The 18,344-nt window shown below is 43.7% G+C and overlaps 2 protein-coding genes across 2 annotated transcripts; both read right to left on the reverse strand.

Moving 5' to 3' along the window:
• Positions 1 to 3,552: 3,552 nt before the first annotated feature.
• serac1 (serine active site containing 1) lies at positions 3,553 to 12,380 on the reverse strand. Its single transcript, XM_021600773.3, has 17 exons — positions 12,265 to 12,380; positions 11,568 to 11,668; positions 11,362 to 11,398; positions 11,087 to 11,229; positions 10,245 to 10,334; positions 9,283 to 9,414; positions 9,062 to 9,183; positions 8,824 to 8,952; positions 8,628 to 8,741; positions 8,228 to 8,390; positions 7,791 to 7,941; positions 5,813 to 5,954; positions 5,509 to 5,609; positions 5,303 to 5,400; positions 5,044 to 5,226; positions 4,723 to 4,866; positions 3,553 to 4,562 (listed from the first exon to the last, which is right to left on the reverse strand). The coding sequence occupies exons 2-17, from the start codon at positions 11,659 to 11,661 to the stop codon at positions 4,426 to 4,428; spliced, it is 1,980 nt and encodes a 659-aa protein (XP_021456448.2). The 5' UTR covers positions 11,662 to 11,668; positions 12,265 to 12,380; the 3' UTR covers positions 3,553 to 4,425.
• Positions 12,381 to 13,446: 1,066 nt separating this feature from the next.
• Positions 13,447 to 16,250, reverse strand: myct1a (myc target 1a). Its single transcript, XM_021600772.3, has 2 exons — positions 15,725 to 16,250; positions 13,447 to 14,559 (listed from the first exon to the last, which is right to left on the reverse strand). Exons 1-2 carry the CDS (start codon positions 15,777 to 15,779, stop codon positions 14,009 to 14,011), a joined length of 606 nt encoding a protein of 201 aa, XP_021456447.1. The 5' UTR covers positions 15,780 to 16,250; the 3' UTR covers positions 13,447 to 14,008.
• Between the last annotated feature and the right edge of the window lie 2,094 nt (positions 16,251 to 18,344).

Consider the following 18,344-nt stretch of genomic DNA (forward strand, 5'->3'; position numbering starts at 1 on the left):
ATGAGGTATAAAGGTTAGGCCAGGTATTCCCAAACTGCGGTATGCAAAAATGAAAATGTGATTTACATTTTTTTTAATATATATATATATATATATATATATTCACATTTTCAAAGTTTTTCTCCCCTGAGCAACCTCGTTTCACTCGTTTCATTAAACCATCTGGTGTTCATCGAAATGACAACACAATGTCAAATACAGGTAGCCTAGTCAAATAATTAACATCCAATCACAGTAAACGTTTCTCTCTCAGGGGAATTCCACTAACGGTCCGGTATGTATCCAAGCGTAGCTGCTGCTCATTTAGTTTGCTCGAAAATTGATAAATTGTTTTAAAAAACTAATGCACGGGTCCATAGACACATACAGCTCTACTGATAACGTTAGTACTGCTACTACCAGCAGTACTACACCTGCACCTGTCGACGACAGGTAGTTCTGCTTCCACGAGCACATCCAATGCTTAGCATCAGTAATTCTACATTTGTTTTTAGCCCAGCTAGCATGGACACCTTCAAACATTCAACCTCCAGTTGTGAATGTGATGCAGCAGAAGAGCTACTGCCCCCCCTTGGACCATCGATGAGCAAATATGATGAGAACTACATTGATTTGGGGTTCACTTATATTGGAAGTAGTGCCTTTCCTCAGCCACAGTGTGTTATATGCGCAAAAGTACTATCTCACAACTTGATGAAACCTTCACTCTTGCGCAGACATTTGGAAACAAAACATGTCAATTTGAAAAATAAGCCACATTAGTTTTTTGAACGCGAATTAAGACGACTTTCGAGTAGTAAGACATGTATAAAAGCAACAGATACCATTAATAAGAAGGGCTATGGTTGGGACAATGCTAGGGGGAAAGGCACAAAAAAAAACTATACAGACAGTCTCTTCATCAAACATCACTGTTTCACGACGCATCAGTGACATGCAGATGTTTTGAAACAATTACTGCTTCACCTACAAGCCAGTGAATTCTATTCGTTACAGCTGGATGAGTCAACATACATGTTGGGCCTGGCACAGCTCCTGGTATATGTCCGTTACGTTTATTGGAGGTCAATTAAGGAAGACATCCTCTTCTGAAAACCAGGACAACAGGAGATTATATTTTTAAAGTTCTGGACAGCTTTGTGACATCAAATGGACTTTGGTGGTTGATGTGTTGGTATCTGTACTGATGGTGCAAAAGCCATGACAAGGAGACATAGTGGCGGAGGTCTTTGTGGGCTATACTCAGCCTTGTCTCAGGATGGTATGTTGGTGGTTGAAGATATCCCTCTAGTGGTGTGGGGGCTGTGCTTTGGCAAAGTGGGTGGGGTTATATCCTTCCTGTTTGGCCCTGTCCGGGGGTGTCCTCGGAGTGGGCCACAGTGTCTCCTGACCCCTCCTGTCTCAGCCTCCAGTATTTATGCTGCAGTAGTTTATGTGTCGGGGGGCTAGGGTCAGTTTGTTATATCTGGAGTACTTCTCCTGTCCTATTCGGTGTCCTGTGTGAATCTAAGTGTGCGTTCTCTAATTCTCTCCTTCTCTCTTTCTCTCTCTCGGAGGACCTGAGCCCTAGGACCATGCCCCAGGACTACCTGACATGATGACTCCTTGCTGTCCCCAGTCCACCTGGCTGTGCTGCTGCTCCAGTTTCAACTGTTCTGCCTTATTATTATTCAACCATGCTGATCATTTATGAACATTTGAACATCTTGGCCATGTTCTGTTATAATCTCCACCCGGCACAGCCAGAAGAGGACTGGCCATCCCACATATGCTCTCTCTAATTCTCTCTTTCTTTCTCTCTCTCGGAGGACCTGAGCCCTAGGACCATGCCCCAGGAATACCTGACATGATGACTCTTTGCTGTCCCCAGTCCACCTGACTGTGCTGCTGCTCCAGTTTCAACTATTCTGCCTTATTATTATTCGACCATGCTGGTCATTTATGAACATTTGAACATCTTGACCATGTTTTGTTATAATCTCCACCCGGCACAGCCAGAAGAGGACTGGCCACCCCACATAGCCTGGTTCCTCTCTAGGTTTCTTCCTAGGTTTTGGCCTTTCTAGGGAGTTTTTCCTAGCCACCGTGCTTCTTCACCTGCATTGCTTGCTGTTTGGGGTTTTAGGCTGGGTTTCTGTACAGCACTTTGAGATATCAGCTGATGTACGAAGGGCTATATAAAATAAATTTGATTGATTGATTGATAGTGGAGTGATAACACGCGTGCAAGCAGTTGCTCCCGACGCCACTTGGGTACACTGCAGCATCCATCGAGAGGCTTTTTGCTGCCTGACAGCATGAAATACGTTTTGGACACTACTGTGAAAATTGTTAACTTTGTTAAAGCAAGGCCCCTTAACTCTCGTGTATTTTCTGCACTATGCAATGATATGGGCAGCGACCATGAACGCTTTCACAACATACAGCAAGAAGTGCGCTAGTTATCAAGGGGGAAAGTATTGACACGTTTTTTTTTTAAATTGAGAGACGAGCTTACCCAAGTTTTCTTTACTGACCTTCATTTTTACTTGTCTGACCACTTGCATGATGATTTCTCACACGACTGGCCTATCTGGGTGATGTTTTTTCTCGCCTGAATCATCTGAATCTAGGATTACAGGGACTGCCCAACTATGCACTGTGCGGGACAAAATTGAGGTAATGGTTAAGAAGTTGGAGCTCTTCTCTGTCTGCATTAACAAGGACAACACACAGGTCTTTCCATCATTGTATGTTTTTTGTGTGCAAATGAACTCAAGCTTACGGACAATGTCAAATGGGATATAGTGCGATAAGTACTTTCCCGAAACGGATGACACAAACAACTGGGTTCGTTATCCCTTTCATGCCCTGCCTCCAGTCCACTTATTGATATCTGAACAAGAGAGCCTCATCGAAATTGCAACAAGCGGTTCTGTGAAAAATGAATTTAATCAGAAGCCACTGCCAGATTTCTGGATTGGGCTGCGCTCAGAGTTTCCTTCTTGGCAAATCGCACTGTTTAGACACTGATGCCCTTTGCGACCACGTACCCGTGAGTGGATTCTCGGCCTTCACTAGCATGGAAACTAAATACAGGCACAGACTGTGTGTGGAAAATGATTTAAGACTGTGACTCTCTCCAATACAACCCAACATTGCAGAGTTATTAACTTGTGATGAGTTATTCATAATTTCCGATGAACAAATAAAGTTATGTAAAATGGCTAATTAAAGAGCAAAATTATTGATTATTATTATATTATTATTTGTGACCTGGTCCTATAAGGGCTCTTTGTCGCTTCCCACGAGCCAGGTTGTGACGAAAACTCACACTCATTCTTATGTTTAATATAGGTAGTGTGTGTGGCAGGCTTACAATGATGGCAAAAAAACAACATTTGAGAGTGCGCTGACCCTGATGCTAGACTGGGTACGCAGCTGGAGGTTGAATGTTTGAAGGGGTACGGGGGACTATAAAAAGTTTGGGAACCACTGGGTTAGGTGGAGTGAAAGTTCAAAGCTTATGATTCAAATCAATTGTTCAAAACCTGCCATCAATGGCATAACATATATTTTCTTACCATTACTGCTTTTTATTTTGCACATTTAGTTGATTTGACATGGACATGTCTGTCAATGCTCAGGATTTGTTGACACTACATTTCAAGTAAAACAAAAGTTCAAATGTAAATGAGCCATATGCATGACTTCTTGTTACATTGATAAATACAAGTTAAGTCTTAATTAGCAATACAATGGAGTTAGTGAGCATCACGTGGCCAGGTTCCAGTTCAACAAAATACACATATCAACCAGTCTTAAAAAGATTTCATGTGTATCTGAGGTAAGGCTTGAGGAAATAATACAGTATGGTACATACAGTAACAAGGCAATGCTTTAAGTTTTAATATATATATATATATATATACACTTACAGCTCTTAAGTTAACTAAAATGAAATAAAATAAGTCGACCTTAAGCACACCCACTCAAGCCCCGAATTCATACTGTGTAATCAATGAATGAGTTGCAGGGTAGTACAGTGTCTTTTGGTTAAAGTACAGTAAGTGCAGTACACATGAAATGTTAAAATGTCTACTTGACCAGGATCAAGGACAAAGGGGAAGAAGAACTAGAAAAGTCAATATACTGTCTTTTTTACAGCTTTAAACTACCTGTAAACATGGTCGAGATCATTTTTTAAATCCTTTAAATAAAACTCATCTGCTTCATAAGTGCTAGGTGATATCTAGCTGGAGAACAAGTGGAGCACCATTTTCTATAATAAACCAAATTAATATGTTTTCATAAATCCTTCATACATACATAAAATTTATATTTTTTTGTAAACACATTTCTTTAAATGTGCAACAAAGAGAGACAGTTCTGTGCGCCAGTACTCTTTAGTCTTCCAATTCAAGCATCAAAACGGCTGTTGACATGTCAGTGGCTGGTGTAGCCCTTCAGTGCATCCTGGATGAACTGTAGGCTGCGCTTGTAGAGGAACGAGTCTTTCTTCTCAGGCTTGCAGATATTGAGGTGATCCACATCCACCTGGACCAGGTCCCCAATGCCCAGATCTGAAACCAGAGTAGTCTCAGAGTTAAGAGATACACATGGAAGAAGTTCAAAAGTTCAAGAATTTGAATTGAAAGAAAAAACCTGAATTCATAGATACATTTTAGATATGGGTCTACGGTGGCTACGTTCTACAGAATGCATTAAATAACAGTGGCCTACCTGCTGACTGCGTTGGAACCACCAGTATCTTGATCATGGGGCCGATGGTGGTGGGCATAGTCTCTGCAAAGCTCAGCACATTGAACTCCCTGTCCTTGGCCATGTTCAGGAAGTTGACATTCAGGTCACGCAGCGCTGGAGAGTCTGGGAATACGTATGGACAATGATGCAATAACACCATAAACAGGAGTATGTTTGTTATCTGTAACACAGATGCAATGGGAGGTTATTACTATCTAAAACTGCTGTTAAGAATCGTTCTCTCTAACCTGACCTCCAGAATAATCCCAAATTACTTCTGTCCATTACTTCTGTCCATACCTCTGCAGAGCTCCCGGACCTCTACGGAGGGGAAGAGGAGGTATCTGACGTTGACAGAGTACTCTGCCATGAAGGTGCCATGGTGGGGCACACTGTAGAACATGACACCCTTGGTGTTCTTCATCAGTTCTTTCATGTCTGGGTCCCTCGACGCATCCAGCAGCATCTTCTTCACCAGCAAACCTGTTAGTTTTGAATTCTCTATAATTTCCTAACAGGTTTTTGTCCATTTTTTGCTAAATAGTGAAAGATAGCTTACCTCCCATGCTATGTGAAACCCAGACCACAGGCCTGTCTCCTACTCCTGCAGACTTTAGCTTCTTCAGCAGCTCTCGACTCCTATAGGCCAGAGACATCCTAAGGGCACAGGCATACAACAGTATCAGTGGAGTTGTCACCAATAATGTCTGAATGATACAGTAATATGGTCACACTAAGGAAGTAGAGGAAAGAAGAGACACACACCTCTGGTTTTCAACAGGACACTTGGCTCTCCAGTCACTTAGGTGAGTGTCATACTCCACAGATAGAACCCTCAGGTTGGGGCAGTCTGCAGCCAACCACGACTGACCAATGGGGAGGGGAGAGAAAGAACCAGTCAAAAAGGGAGAGAGGACATTGGTGAGCAGATTTAGCATCATATGACTCAAACATACATTCTACATTGGCTACGGTGACTATATCAGCAAAGCCAACATATTCTCCCATCTGGTGGTAAAGTCATGAGTATTACAGTGACACGTAATAAACCACCCTCTACCAGGTTTACCTTGGGCCAGCACTCTGTGTAGTCCTCGCTGACACCCGCTGCCTTCTCCTCCTCTGTAGGGTCACAGTCCTTCTGCCGCCACGTCTTAAAGGCCGCCCCCAGGAGCCCGTGTACAAAGAGAACATCCGCTTTGATTGGCTGGCTGGAGACAGAATGCATAAAAAACAAATAGGGAGTGGTTGTGTGAATATGGTACCTTAAATTCTTTGACAGTAGCTAGATTTCCATCAAATTGGTGACAGTTTAATGTGAATAATCTAGAATCTGCATAAAGAAAATGTAAGTAAGAATTTCACTGTAAGGGCTACTACACCTGTTGAATTCGGTGCATGTGACAAATAAAATTTGATTTGCAAATTTTCCCACCAGTGGGGAGTCTCTTTTTGTAGATAAAAATCAGTGCGTGTGACCTCCCGACTAGCACAGCGGTCTAAGGCACAGCATCGCAGTGCTCGAGGCGTCACTACAGACCTGGGTTCGATCACAAGCTGTGTCACAGCCGGCCGCGACCAGGAGACCCATGGGGCGGTGCACAATTGGCCCAGCGTCGTCCAGGTTAGGAGAGGGTTTGGCCGGCTGGAATTTCCTTGTCTCATTGTGCTCTAGCGACTCCTTGTGGCAGGCCGGGCTGCGTTTCCTCCAACACATTGGTGCGGCTGGCTTCCAGGTTAAGTGGGCATTGTGTCAAGAAGCAGTGCGGCTTGGTTGGGTTGTGTTTCAGAGGACGCACGGCTCTCGACCTTTGCCTCTCCCGAGTCCATACAGGAGTTGCAGTGATAAGACAAGACTGTAACTACCAATTGGATACAACGAAATTGGGGAGAAAAAGGGGTTTTCATTTTTTTTATAATACAAAAAAAAAAGATCTTCCACATCCATCTCGACAAAACATTTGCCCCTCACTTTGTGCACAGGGGCATTGTCATGCTGAAACAGGATAGGGCCTTCCCCAAACTGTTGGCACATTGTTGGAAGCACAGAATCGTCTAGAATGTTATTGTATGCTGTAGCATTAAGATTTCCCTTCACTGGAACTAAGGGGCCTAGCCTTAAACATGAAAAACAGCTCCAGACCATTATTCCTCCTCCACCAAACTGTACAGTTGGCACTATGCATTGGGGCAGGTAGCGTTCTCCTGGTATCCGCCAAATACAGATTTGTTCGTAAGACTGCGAGATGGTGAAACATGATTCATCGCTCCAGAGAACGCATTTCCACTGCTCCAGAGTCCAATGGCAGCGAACATTACACCACTCCAGACTACGCTTGGAATTGAGCATGGTGATCTTAGTCTTGTGTGCGGATGCTTTGCTATGGAAATGAAGCTACAGACGAAAAGGTATTGTGCTGACGTTGCTTCCAGAAGCAGTTTGGAACACGGTAGTGAGTGTTGCAACCTGAGGACAGACGATTTTTTACGTGCAGTGTACTTCAGCACTCAACGGTCCCGCTCTGTGAACCTTGTGTGGCCTTTCCACTTCACAATAACAGCACTTACAGTTGACCGGGGCAGCTCTTGCAGGGCAGAAATGTGATGAACTGACCTGTTGGAAAGATGGCATCCTATGATGGTGCCACGTTGAAAGTCACTGAGCTCTTCAGTAAGGCATGGCTGCGTGCTTGATTTTATACACCTATCAGCAACGAGTGTGGCTGAAATAGCCGAATCCACACACATACTTTTGTATATATAGTGTATTATGCTTGATGCCAAGTTTACTTCGATATGATGGTTATCATATCAATATTTGAGCATAAAGGCGTTTTCACCTTCATTTCTTGCATAATACATTTTACAGACACAAAAAGATCCTACCATGTTGAACAAACAAATGATTTGTCTGCATTCATAAAATTGTACCAAAACTTCCTGTTTCCATCATAGCTGTCGTGTCTTTAATTTTTTTTAATGCGGTATGACTTTACTCACATAAACTGTGGATGGAAACATTCTTAGTCATGATGAATGATGTGTACCTGGTTCGGCACTGGGGATGTAACACGTAGACTCCATCCTGGTACTTCTCCTTGACCGTCTCCCTGTCCAGGTTGGCCAGAGCCCGAGCAGCATGGGACGCCTGTATGATGTGTGGAGACTGCATCATCTCTGCTAGCACTGGCACCCAACCTGCAAGGTAACAGAACATCACATATGATGGAACTAGTAACAGAACAAAATCCGATAGAACAAAATCCACCCGCCTGACACACTGAGCGGAGAGCTAGCACCCGCCTGACACACTGAGCGGAGAGCTAGCACCCGCTTGACACACTGAGCGGAGAGCTAGCACCCGCCTGACACACTGAGCAGAAGGCTCGACCCACCTAACACTGAGCAGAGAGCTAGCACCTACCTGACACACAGAGGATAACTCGCACTCACCTGACACACTGAGGGGAGAGCTAGCACCCACCTGACTGTACTATGGCTTGGTGCACGCTGTCGTTGAGAGCCAGGTTGCCGATGATGCGTACAATGTTTCTCTGGATCTTCGGGGAGTCTCTGCGGAGCTGGTAGACCCTCTGAAGGAGCTGCAGGCCCCCATTGGCCACGATGTGGTCGCAGTGACTCTGGACCTGGAGAACAGACATACAGGTGTTAGAATGCATTTATATGCTCTTAAAATCCCCTGATAGGATACAGTCGTTGACACTATGATATGAAAACCTTGAGGGTCTGTTATGGTGAGTTACAAGGTATGATGAAAAAGATGTTCAAGCATCTAGACAATAAAGGCTAACAATGTTTTTCAAAAGTCCCTTGACAAAATGTATACTTGAGTTACAGGTGGTTAAAGCAAAATGTTACATAACCTTGGAGTGCTGCACTAGAGCCTGTAGACAGAAGGACTCAACCTTCTCAGAGGGGACAGAAGTGAGGCTTTGGGCATAGGGCAGTCCATTCCCACCAAAACACCACAGACCCCCCTAAAACAGAGAGATCCAGTTATCTACCTAACATTGTGTTTGAGTGAGTATATGTCTAAATATGTGTGTGAGCATCTCTTACCCTCTGTGCAGCCAGGGACTGGGTACTCTCCCTCAGGGCAAGTGAGGTGAAGTACTGGACACACTGGTCCACCTCAGACTGGGGGAGAGATGCCAGCAGCTGCCTCAGACCGTCTTCTACAGACAACCTCTAAGCAGAGGGCCAAACAAACACACTCACATTAAAACATACACAGAACATTCATAAAATTAGATTTGATACACAATCATTTTAATCCCCATCGGTGACAGATACCTACATCTTCCACCCAAGGCAGGACAGGCGGGGTCAGGAAGAAGCGTTGGTCCACTTGAGAGGTGCGGGCCAGACCCAATGCCGTCCTCTGGTCTATAGCCTGCGCAGCTGTCTGGTACTGGTAGTCTGTGATGGACAGGGGTAACGGACCAATCCCTATCAAACACTATCACCGTTCACTAGTACACATTTCACATTTACAGGTTGAAAGTGGTGATGTCTCACCATGCCAGTGGTGGTTCTGGGCCAGCTCCTGTACAGCTGAAAGTCTGCTGGTCCTATTGGCTGAACAAGCCCTCTTCAACAGGACCCACAGCGCCACCTCATGGGGGTCCGCATCCATATGACTCAGGTGCTCTGACACACAGTTACAATTTAGACTTTTATGATGAAAATATGGATATTTTTACAAGCATTTCTTACATAATATATTTAATTTGAAATACATTTAAGAACTACACCTAAACTACCAAGGGTCCAATATCATCTACAGTACAAACAAAGACAATCTACCACCTAATACCATCAATCATTATTCTACTACTGTACTACAGCAATGAGACTGCAGACCTGCTGTTATCATCGGCCGGGCAGCCGGGGCAGCTATCAAGTGTCAAACAGTAAGGTCAGAAAAGGTTAACGTTAGAACCGTTTTGAATGTACAATCTACGCAGAATCTGTAGTACAATCCCCATTGTACAATTGAATTACATAATGTCTGTCACATTATAAAGCATTAAGGAGGGGTGGGGGGGGGGGGTTCAGTCCACACCTGTGACTGATGATGACTCAAGCATAAGAATACACACAAAAGTACATGAATGAAGACACACACTAAAGCTTTCATTCAAACCCAGGAAGTGAAGGGCAGGTGTTTCCTGAAGTTAACACGTCTCAATAACAAACCTACTGACGTCCATCCGTGTGTGTCTGAAATACCCCAACTGAGCTTTACCCGAGGCTTGGAGGATGAACTCTAATGTTTCTATCACAACACTGACTTCTGCTTTCCAGTACTAGCAGAATAGGAAGTTGAAATTCATGTGATACAACAACTAAAGTATTGTGTGTAGGTTTCTAAATGCAGCTGTAGCTTTAGTAAAAATTTAAAAAATTACAAAAACAATACTGCAGTTGTGAATTTAGTGCTGTGTAGGAGGAAACTACTTTCAGTGGATCTTTCTCACCATCCAGAGGCCTCAGAAGAATCCTTGAGGAAACTTCCAGAAACCTCCTTGCTGCTTTATGAAGTTCTCTCCTGGCCTTATATGTGAGCCCTGAAACAGATACATGGGTTTGGTTACGATCAATAATTAACATGTTATAACACACTATTTTAACACCTCAAATTAACTATGTACCAAGCTGTAAATGTATGCTGCTCCAGGCTGGACCTCTGGTTGATCTACCAGCACATTTTCTAGTAAAATTGACCAAACAATAGGCTCTTAGTCTGTAAATCTGGTTATAAAATGACAGTCGTTGCTTGCTTCTGTTTACTGCTTCTCTAAACCGTTTCCTATCAGTCTTGGCTGGACGGTCTGTTTTCATTCACAGCAGCCTTGACCAGTGGAAGTGAGAGCAGGGACCAGACAGGCTGAGCTACAGTACCCAGGAGGGAGAGCAGAGGGAGGGAGGAAGGAAGACTGTCGTCGCTGGACACCTGGACCTGGCAGAAACCCCATCAACAACTCTTCATAAATGAAAACTCAGCCAAAATATTTTCTGTGACAACATGCACCACATGTGGGCCTTTTGTTGGGTAGACTATTGAGGAAGTCTTGGGAATTTCTGTACAGCACGTTGAGATATCAGCTGATGTAAGAAGGGCTATATAAATTAATTGGATTTGAATTCAAATGTGTTCCAAAAAACCCTCCATTTTGGGTTGTAAACCAGATAGGGAATGCTGGGACTGCTTTTTCCTCTCTATGTGGAATATCATGTATGTACTGATAACTATTTTTATCAGAGAGCACATGACGATGCCTTGTCACAAAGCAAAGGTGAGGTAAATTACATACTGTACCTGTGCCAAGGTTCTCCTGCTCTTTAGAGGGCGTGGCTGACAGGTAGATGTAGGACTTGAGCTTTTCCTGCTGAATGGCCTGCGTGTCAATGCGTACCGCCTTGTTCAAGGAAACCACCTCGTATGTGATAAACATGCAACCCCTGAGAGACGAATGAAGCCATAGACAAGATATACAGTAGTTAGAGCAGATAGGTCTCCATACCCAATGAACCCAAACTAAAATAACTTAGTGTGGCTGAGTGTTTATATGTGAAGTGGTTATCTTCACCTACCCCAATATGAGAGCTCCGGTCATCTTTGCAATTTTCCCTGAAATCAAAACATAAGACAAATATGTTATTTTTTTAATAACTAAGGATATTAAAGAATTCAAGATGATTACACATTATGTGGGTGTATCAGCTATTTGATAAGTGATCATATTTCCTTATTGAGTGTGGATTGTGAAGGGGGACAGCATAACAGTCCCATAACATACTGATGTCCCTCCACGGCAGCACCTTCTTCACACCAGGGCCAGAGGTGCTGCTCAGCCTCCTGCAGCGTATCAGACGGAGTGCAGCCACAGACATCCTCTATCTACACACATTCACCCAGAGACATCAAAAGAGCCAGTAAACATAGCTTCAGCACTATTACCGCAAATGGCTGAGAGAAACTAAACTACAGTACCCTGAATAGCCTTATCAATGTATGTGAAAGTTACATTGATGTATGTATTCATAGTTTCAGTTTAGATGTTGTGATAGCCTCGTGGCGCAAAGTACATGACAGGTTAGCCAGCAAGCTACCGTTGTCTAGTTAGCTAGCTAGCTATCATAGACAAGTCAAGGTGCCTGGCTCTGGTAGGCAACTTTAACATGAAACTAGCTAACGTTAGCTTGCTAGCCAGCCAATGCAATGTTCCCATTAGAAAGATCAACCATTTATTTTGCCGATGCGTAGTTCTTTGATTAGACAAACATCCAGTCTGTGATATGATTGAGCTATCGGATCAACTTGGGTCACGTGTACCTACAGTAACTAGCCAGCTAGCTAAAAAACTTGGGAAAATGTAACGTTAATTATACAGCTGAAGTTAGCTAACGTAGCGTAACAGACAAACATGAGATTGTAAGACTTGTAACCAGGCTTGAAGTGATGGGTGTAGTTTGCTAGACATTATACAAATTTACCTTATTTCGAAGATTTAATTTCTGTATTTTGAAGGGCTAATAGAGAGCTTCCTCTCCAACAACCCCAACCTGTCAGCTGTGTTGTGAAAAAATAAACAGCGCCAGTCTCATGTAACAAACGTCACTTACCGTAGTACCTCAAAGCATAAAACATTTCTTTCCAGATCTCCAACTACCGTAATGCTCATTAAACACGATTAAACAAAATAATGAAGAGAGTGCCTAATTATATGACACGTGCAAATTTGACGCATGTAAAATATTAAATACCTCCCAAATGCAGTGTTAAACTGTTTCTGAGGTTTATATTTAGTAAAATGACAGGGGGAATTTGTTCATTTTAATGTAATGCCAGTTTTGTTATTTAAAAGTGTAACATGAATTGCATCATTCAAGTCCCGTGTGTGTGTGTGTGTGTGTGTGTGTGTGTCCCGAAGTTGATGGGTTTATTGATCCCGTCGCCACTCTGGAAGTCACCCATTTATTTGGACCCCTATGCCTAAACTTAAATATTATTCTGCTGGTCTGTCACAGTGGAGGCTGCTGAGGGCAGGACGGCTCATAATAATAGTCGGAATGGAACAAATGGAATGGCATCAAACACCTGGAAACCATGATGTGTTTGATGTATTTGATACCATTCCACTGATTCTGCTCCAGTCATTACCACGAGCCAAGCCCGTTCTCAGCAATGAATGTGCCACCAACCTCCTGTGGCTGGTCAATATCCACTAATTTAAGTGTTTTTTCTTCTTTGAATTGAACCTTTACTTAACTAAGCAAGTCACTGAAGAACAAATTCTTATTTACAATGATGGCCTACACTTTAAATGGGCAATCTGGGATTCAAATATCAATAAAGCCACTACCCCACCATTTTTTTAGTAAATGAACGCGGGATGGGGCTGAAGAAATGTAATCATGCTTTTTCTGTGGTAGACTGTCTCTTTGGCGGTTGTATAACTGGGCACCTAATGCCCTGACCTCTTACATTTCAGCCCAGTGAAATAATTCCTTCCTCAGGAAACAGTGAGAGGGAGTCAGTGAGAGATCTGTCATTTTGCCCACCAGAAAAGTGTAACCTATAGACTGGACACTGGATAGCAGTGGCACCAAATAAGGGCATAAATAACAAGTTTCTGGTACAGATGATATTACGTTTCATACTCAGAACACAGCCCGTTACCATTTCTTTCAGCATTTTATTGTGTTAAGTTGTGATCTGTGTCCAGTAAATTCCAACCAAAACAGTGACCATTTTATAAATCAGATCCATGACAATCATACACACATTTTGCAGATTACCTTGGAGAGGAACCCTCATTGGATCATGCAAACATTGTTTATCGATATAGTTTTGCATGTCCAAGCTCACAAATAGAAAGTAGTCCAGTTACATGGGTGGATTGGGTTGGTACATGATGGAAATCAACATGAGTTCTCAATCTTATAAATCTCATTAGACACACACACATTCACACACACATTCACACATGTACAACAAATACTCTGTCTCATCTGAAAATAAACATCTCTTTCTTGCTCACAAACACACAGTAATAAACAGCTGACACACACATACTCACACACACACACACACACACACACACACACATAGAAACATATATTAGCATTAGGGCTATTTATTTCCCCTCAAGTCAAACATATCCAGTTGTTGTGAAAACCCATTGACAACCCTGGGCTCAGTCAGTCCACTATCAGGCTGGACACATCCATCCCCTCCTCAGGTGCAGGTCTCCTGGTAGGCCCTTATAATGCTCTCATAAGCAGGAGGTGGGGTCTGTGTGGCATGGAACCCCCTCAGACTACTACTGCTCCAGAACAACTCGGGCCTGGGTGGGGTGGCAGCAGCCTGGGCTGCGGTTTGGTGGGCTGACCCAGCTGAAGTGGTCAGGGTTGGAGTGCGAGGCAACGTGGTCTGGCTCCCCTCCTCAGCTTCCCGGGCGATCTGGCTGCACTGGAGGAGTGGGTGAAAGGTGGACGCCCTGAAGCTGGGTTTGCGACCCAAAGGGTCAGCCTGGTCTGGGGAGGAGGCCTGGCGGTGGAAGCTGAAGGCAGCGCTAACCAGGCTGTTGTTGCTCCGCCGGTCGTAGCTGCTGTTGCGATTGAAGCCAGGCCGGGTGCGCGGGGAGGTGCGGGACGGGCGAGGTGGCCGGCGGGTGATACTGCCCGAGCCGGCCCTGCGACGGGACATCCAGGTCAGGACAACATAGACCAGCACCCCCAATAGGATTCCCACCGCAATGGACACACAGAAAGCTATGATCAGGGAGACTGGGAAGGAAAGAGAGGGAAGGGGCCATTCGTTATATCTTGGTTTGAGGGAGACATAGAGTAAGAGTTTTTGGACACCAAAGAGATGTATATTAAAAGGCCTGTTCAAAACTCATTATCATCTAGCATCATCATTGGACATTCAATAGATACCTTCATGCATGTAAAAAAACAAACATTTGCCACACTAAAAAACTAAAACTGTAAAGTAAAGTAATAGTAAAAGTTAAGTGGTTTATAGTCTGTGGAGGGAACGGTTTCAATCTGGAACCAGCCCAAATATGTACTGCCAAGCCCACAACAAGTCACTATCCTAAAATCAACAACGTTGTTATGATGATGAACTAATAGAACTCTGCTAAAATGGCACACCACAACCAAATAATCACAGTCCTTCCTCTATGGTGACTATGAGACCAAGTCCTCCTCAGACACAAAACTGATTACATCTCCTTCCCACAAAATAAAGATCAACATTTTGTTGTCTTTGACTTGCTCCCCGAGACACTATGGTCACCATATGTGTCTCTCTGAAAAGAGAGAAAGGAACAGAGGACAAATCCCAGTGGACCACTGCCAGCTAAAACAAATCCATTGCCTTTGGATACAGTTAGGTCTTATGAAGTGTAAAAGTACTCTGCTGCCTCTACATAGTTTTTCATTGTCTTCTGTTGGGAAAGGGAAAAGCAGACAAGAAGTCATATGGAAATGACATTTGGGAGGAAGGAGGAAAAAACACTAACCAAGAGGAAGCTTTGCAATATTGCTGATTTTATGGGTCTGTTCTTGCCTTGCGTCTAAATACTTGTCAGGTCTGATAAATGCCGTTTTGAATGCATGTTTTCTTTTCCTGACAAAATATTCAAGTACTCTCATCATCATTAAACCTATACATTCCAGTGAAAACAGAGAAGTGCCAACAGAGAAACCACAACAGAGGAGCAGAGTAGCAGCTGAGAGAGTGAGAGACATAATATGACATTTTGAAATGTTTTCTTTTGGAACTTTTGTGAGTGTAATGTTTACTGTTCATTTTTTATTGTTTATTTCACTTCTGTTTATTATCTATTTCACTTGCTTTTTGGCAAGGTAAACATACGTTTCCCATGCCAATACATCCCCTTAAATTGAAATTGAATTGAGAGAGAGAGTTGAAAAAACTCACCAACATCAAATGACTGAAGTATTTCCAGAAAGAGATTGGTGTTGTTTTCGGCCATAACTTTCTCTGCACTGTCAGAGAAGAAGATGAGGGAATGTTATGCATCCAGTAGCTCTCCTTGGCTTCCTCACGTCTCTCTCTTTCTTCCTCCTGCCTATCCCTCCTTCACTCTTCCTCTTCTCTCACTCACTCTCTGTCTGTCCCTCTCTATCCCTTCCTTCTCTCTCCCTCCTTACCTTTCCCTGCTTCTTTTCTTTCTTCCCTCTCTCTCTCTCGCTCTCTCTCTCTCTCTCTCTCTCTCTCTCTCTCTCAGAGTGAGAGAGGTCAGCCCAGAGGAACTCAGCCACACAGGATTCCCTCCAAAACTGGGCTGGCTGCTCTCTTGTTTGTGGAAGCGGAAAACTTCACTGTCACATTTCCTGCTATTCTGCGTAAAATTAGGAATGGGGCTCTCTTATCTGTCCTGGACAGAGTTCCTCCTGGAGGGGCGGGAGCGGGGCTGCCGTAATCACTTCCTGTCCCATAATTTCCTTAAGTTTGATTAATGAGAAGAAACAAATTCACCCCTTCAAGTCCTAAACCAGCCCCCCCTCAATCTCCATGTCCCTGCTTTTGTAACGGAACAGTCAGCTACCATCTCGTATTACATTTTTTTCCAAAATTATAAACATTGCAGTTTTTCTCCTTTTCTCCAGTCCACCTCTGCAACCACAGGCGACAGTTTCTTCAAGCGCAACACAACCAATTACAACCTTGGGTCTGAATGTCGAAGCTGGAGCCGAAACCCCCGAATGGTGTTAATAAAACTGAATAGACAAAACGGTTATAACATAAATAGTGTTTCTATGTGCTGCAAAACAACTATTTTTATATCTGAGTGTACATGCTCTGGTTTTCCAGACCCTTTGTCAATACTGTAACCTCAGTGTTTCCACAGTGTCTGCCAGGTCAGTGGTGTCTGCATGGGCCGTCCAGGCCTGTGTCGGTTGTAGAGGTCCAGTGGAAACACTAGGCTCTGATAAGATAGAGAACCAGGGCCACTGCTCAACACAACACTCAGTCCCTCCCTTGTTCCTTTCACTCTGCCCTTTGTGATTTTCTCCCTCCAATCTAAGAGGACTGGATAGGTGAAATAAATACTATGACCCTGCCTATCCCTCCTAGAAGGCTAGGTGGGGGAGCTATCAGCATATTGCTTTGACTATCCAATCCATTCAGATCCGCTAAGGTGGTCAGAGGAAAGGAAGCACATTTTTTATTGGAATGCAGCCCTTAGTATAGCAGGGAACCTCCTGGTCCATCCTGGTCCTGTGGGTCCCCCCCCTTTCCCCTCCCTCTCCACTGGCAGGGGAGGGCTGGGTCTCGCAGGGACTTCCTCTCATTGTTGCCCTGCCTCAAACCCGTCCAAAGGAACCAGCAAACGCCTACTATACCCTGTCAGATGGTATTCAGAGGCATTGTGTTTTGTTCAATCACACAGGGGTTGCAAAACCACAGGGCTTGTCTGTCCACATACAGGTGTAGGAGGTATTCTTTAAAAGAATGTGTTTATTTATGTTCTACTAAAGTTTAGTACCACTACTGATTAGCATTGTTTAACAGTGTTTGGACGTGTGATGGATAGTTGTAGGGTGTGGGCTTGATCAGGGATTTTATGAGGAAATTCTACACAGGAAAAATAGCAATGCAACCTCTCTTTAGAATCAAAGTAGTCTACTGTTCTGTACATACAATGACAGGTGTATAACCTTGGTCTGTGAAACCATCAGCCCTTGATGTCTAGAAGACAAAATAAATTCACAACCTCTCCAGAGGCCTGGGACACTGGGCATATTAATCTTAAATGTAAAGTCCCCAGTTTAGGTGATTTTGTGGGTTCTGGTACTGGTTTCGGTTGACATTTTTGCTTATACATCGATCTGTGGACACCGTATTTCGAAATGCTTGCGTTGAGTGATAGCCCTGATTCCTACGTACACAGTAGTATAATGTTTTGCGCCTGTGTGACATAGGATGTGAAATCTGAAACCACTTGAAGCTGAGATGTCCCTTCTACCATTTCATTAGCTCTTCCAACTGTCCATCAACTCCTGGCTGAACCCTATGTCACAGCATCTGACAAAGCACATGCCTACAATCTCTACATTGTAGCGCAGCAGAAGACAGCGGTTACGATTTATAGCCAATCTAAAATAATTCATAGGTTTTAAACAAAAACACTTTTTATTTGTCATAAATGGACAAGATGAGATATGAGATGAAAAACAAGTTCCTAACTAGTTCAAGAAGCCAAGCTAGAGCTCTGTGTGACCTTCACAGCAGTGGAGGCTGATGATTTGAAATGTCGATTGAGTGCACACGTACAAATAGTCTTCATGGGCTTAATAATGAAGGCGTCATTTAAACGGTAAAAATGAATTACTTTTTAATGTGGCATGAACACAACCAGTCATTTTTGTATTTGTTATTTTTTGCACTGCCAGCCACACCAATGTGTCCGAGGAAACACCTTCCAGCTGGCGACCAAGTCAGCCCGCCACCGGCCAAACCCTCCCTAACCCGGACGGTGCCTCATGGGTCTCCCGGTCACGGTTGGCTGTGACACAGCCTGGGTCTGTAGTGA

This window comes from Oncorhynchus mykiss, chromosome 4 (genome assembly GCF_057628025.1).
Source record: "Oncorhynchus mykiss isolate SJ-2025 chromosome 4, ASM5762802v1, whole genome shotgun sequence".
Lineage (NCBI taxonomy): Eukaryota > Metazoa > Chordata > Actinopteri > Salmoniformes > Salmonidae > Oncorhynchus > Oncorhynchus mykiss.

Coding starts and splice junctions, on each gene's coding strand:
- serac1 (XM_021600773.3), bottom strand. CDS start 11,661: ATGTCTGTGGCTGCACTCCGTCTGATACGCTGCAGGAGGCTGAGCAGC. Junction 8,742..8,823: donor AGTCCCTGGCTGCACAGAGG/GTAAGAGATGCT, acceptor TCTCTGTTTTAG/GGGGGTCTGTGGTGTTTTGG. Junction 5,955..7,790: donor CATCCCCAGTGCCGAACCAG/GTACACATCATT, acceptor TTCTGTCTCCAG/CCAGCCAATCAAAGCGGATG.
- myct1a (XM_021600772.3), bottom strand. CDS start 15,779: ATGGCCGAAAACAACACCAATCTCTTTCTGGAAATACTTCAGTCATTT. Junction 14,560..15,724: donor ACTTCAGTCATTTGATGTTG/GTGAGTTTTTTC, acceptor TTTCCTTCCCAG/TCTCCCTGATCATAGCTTTC.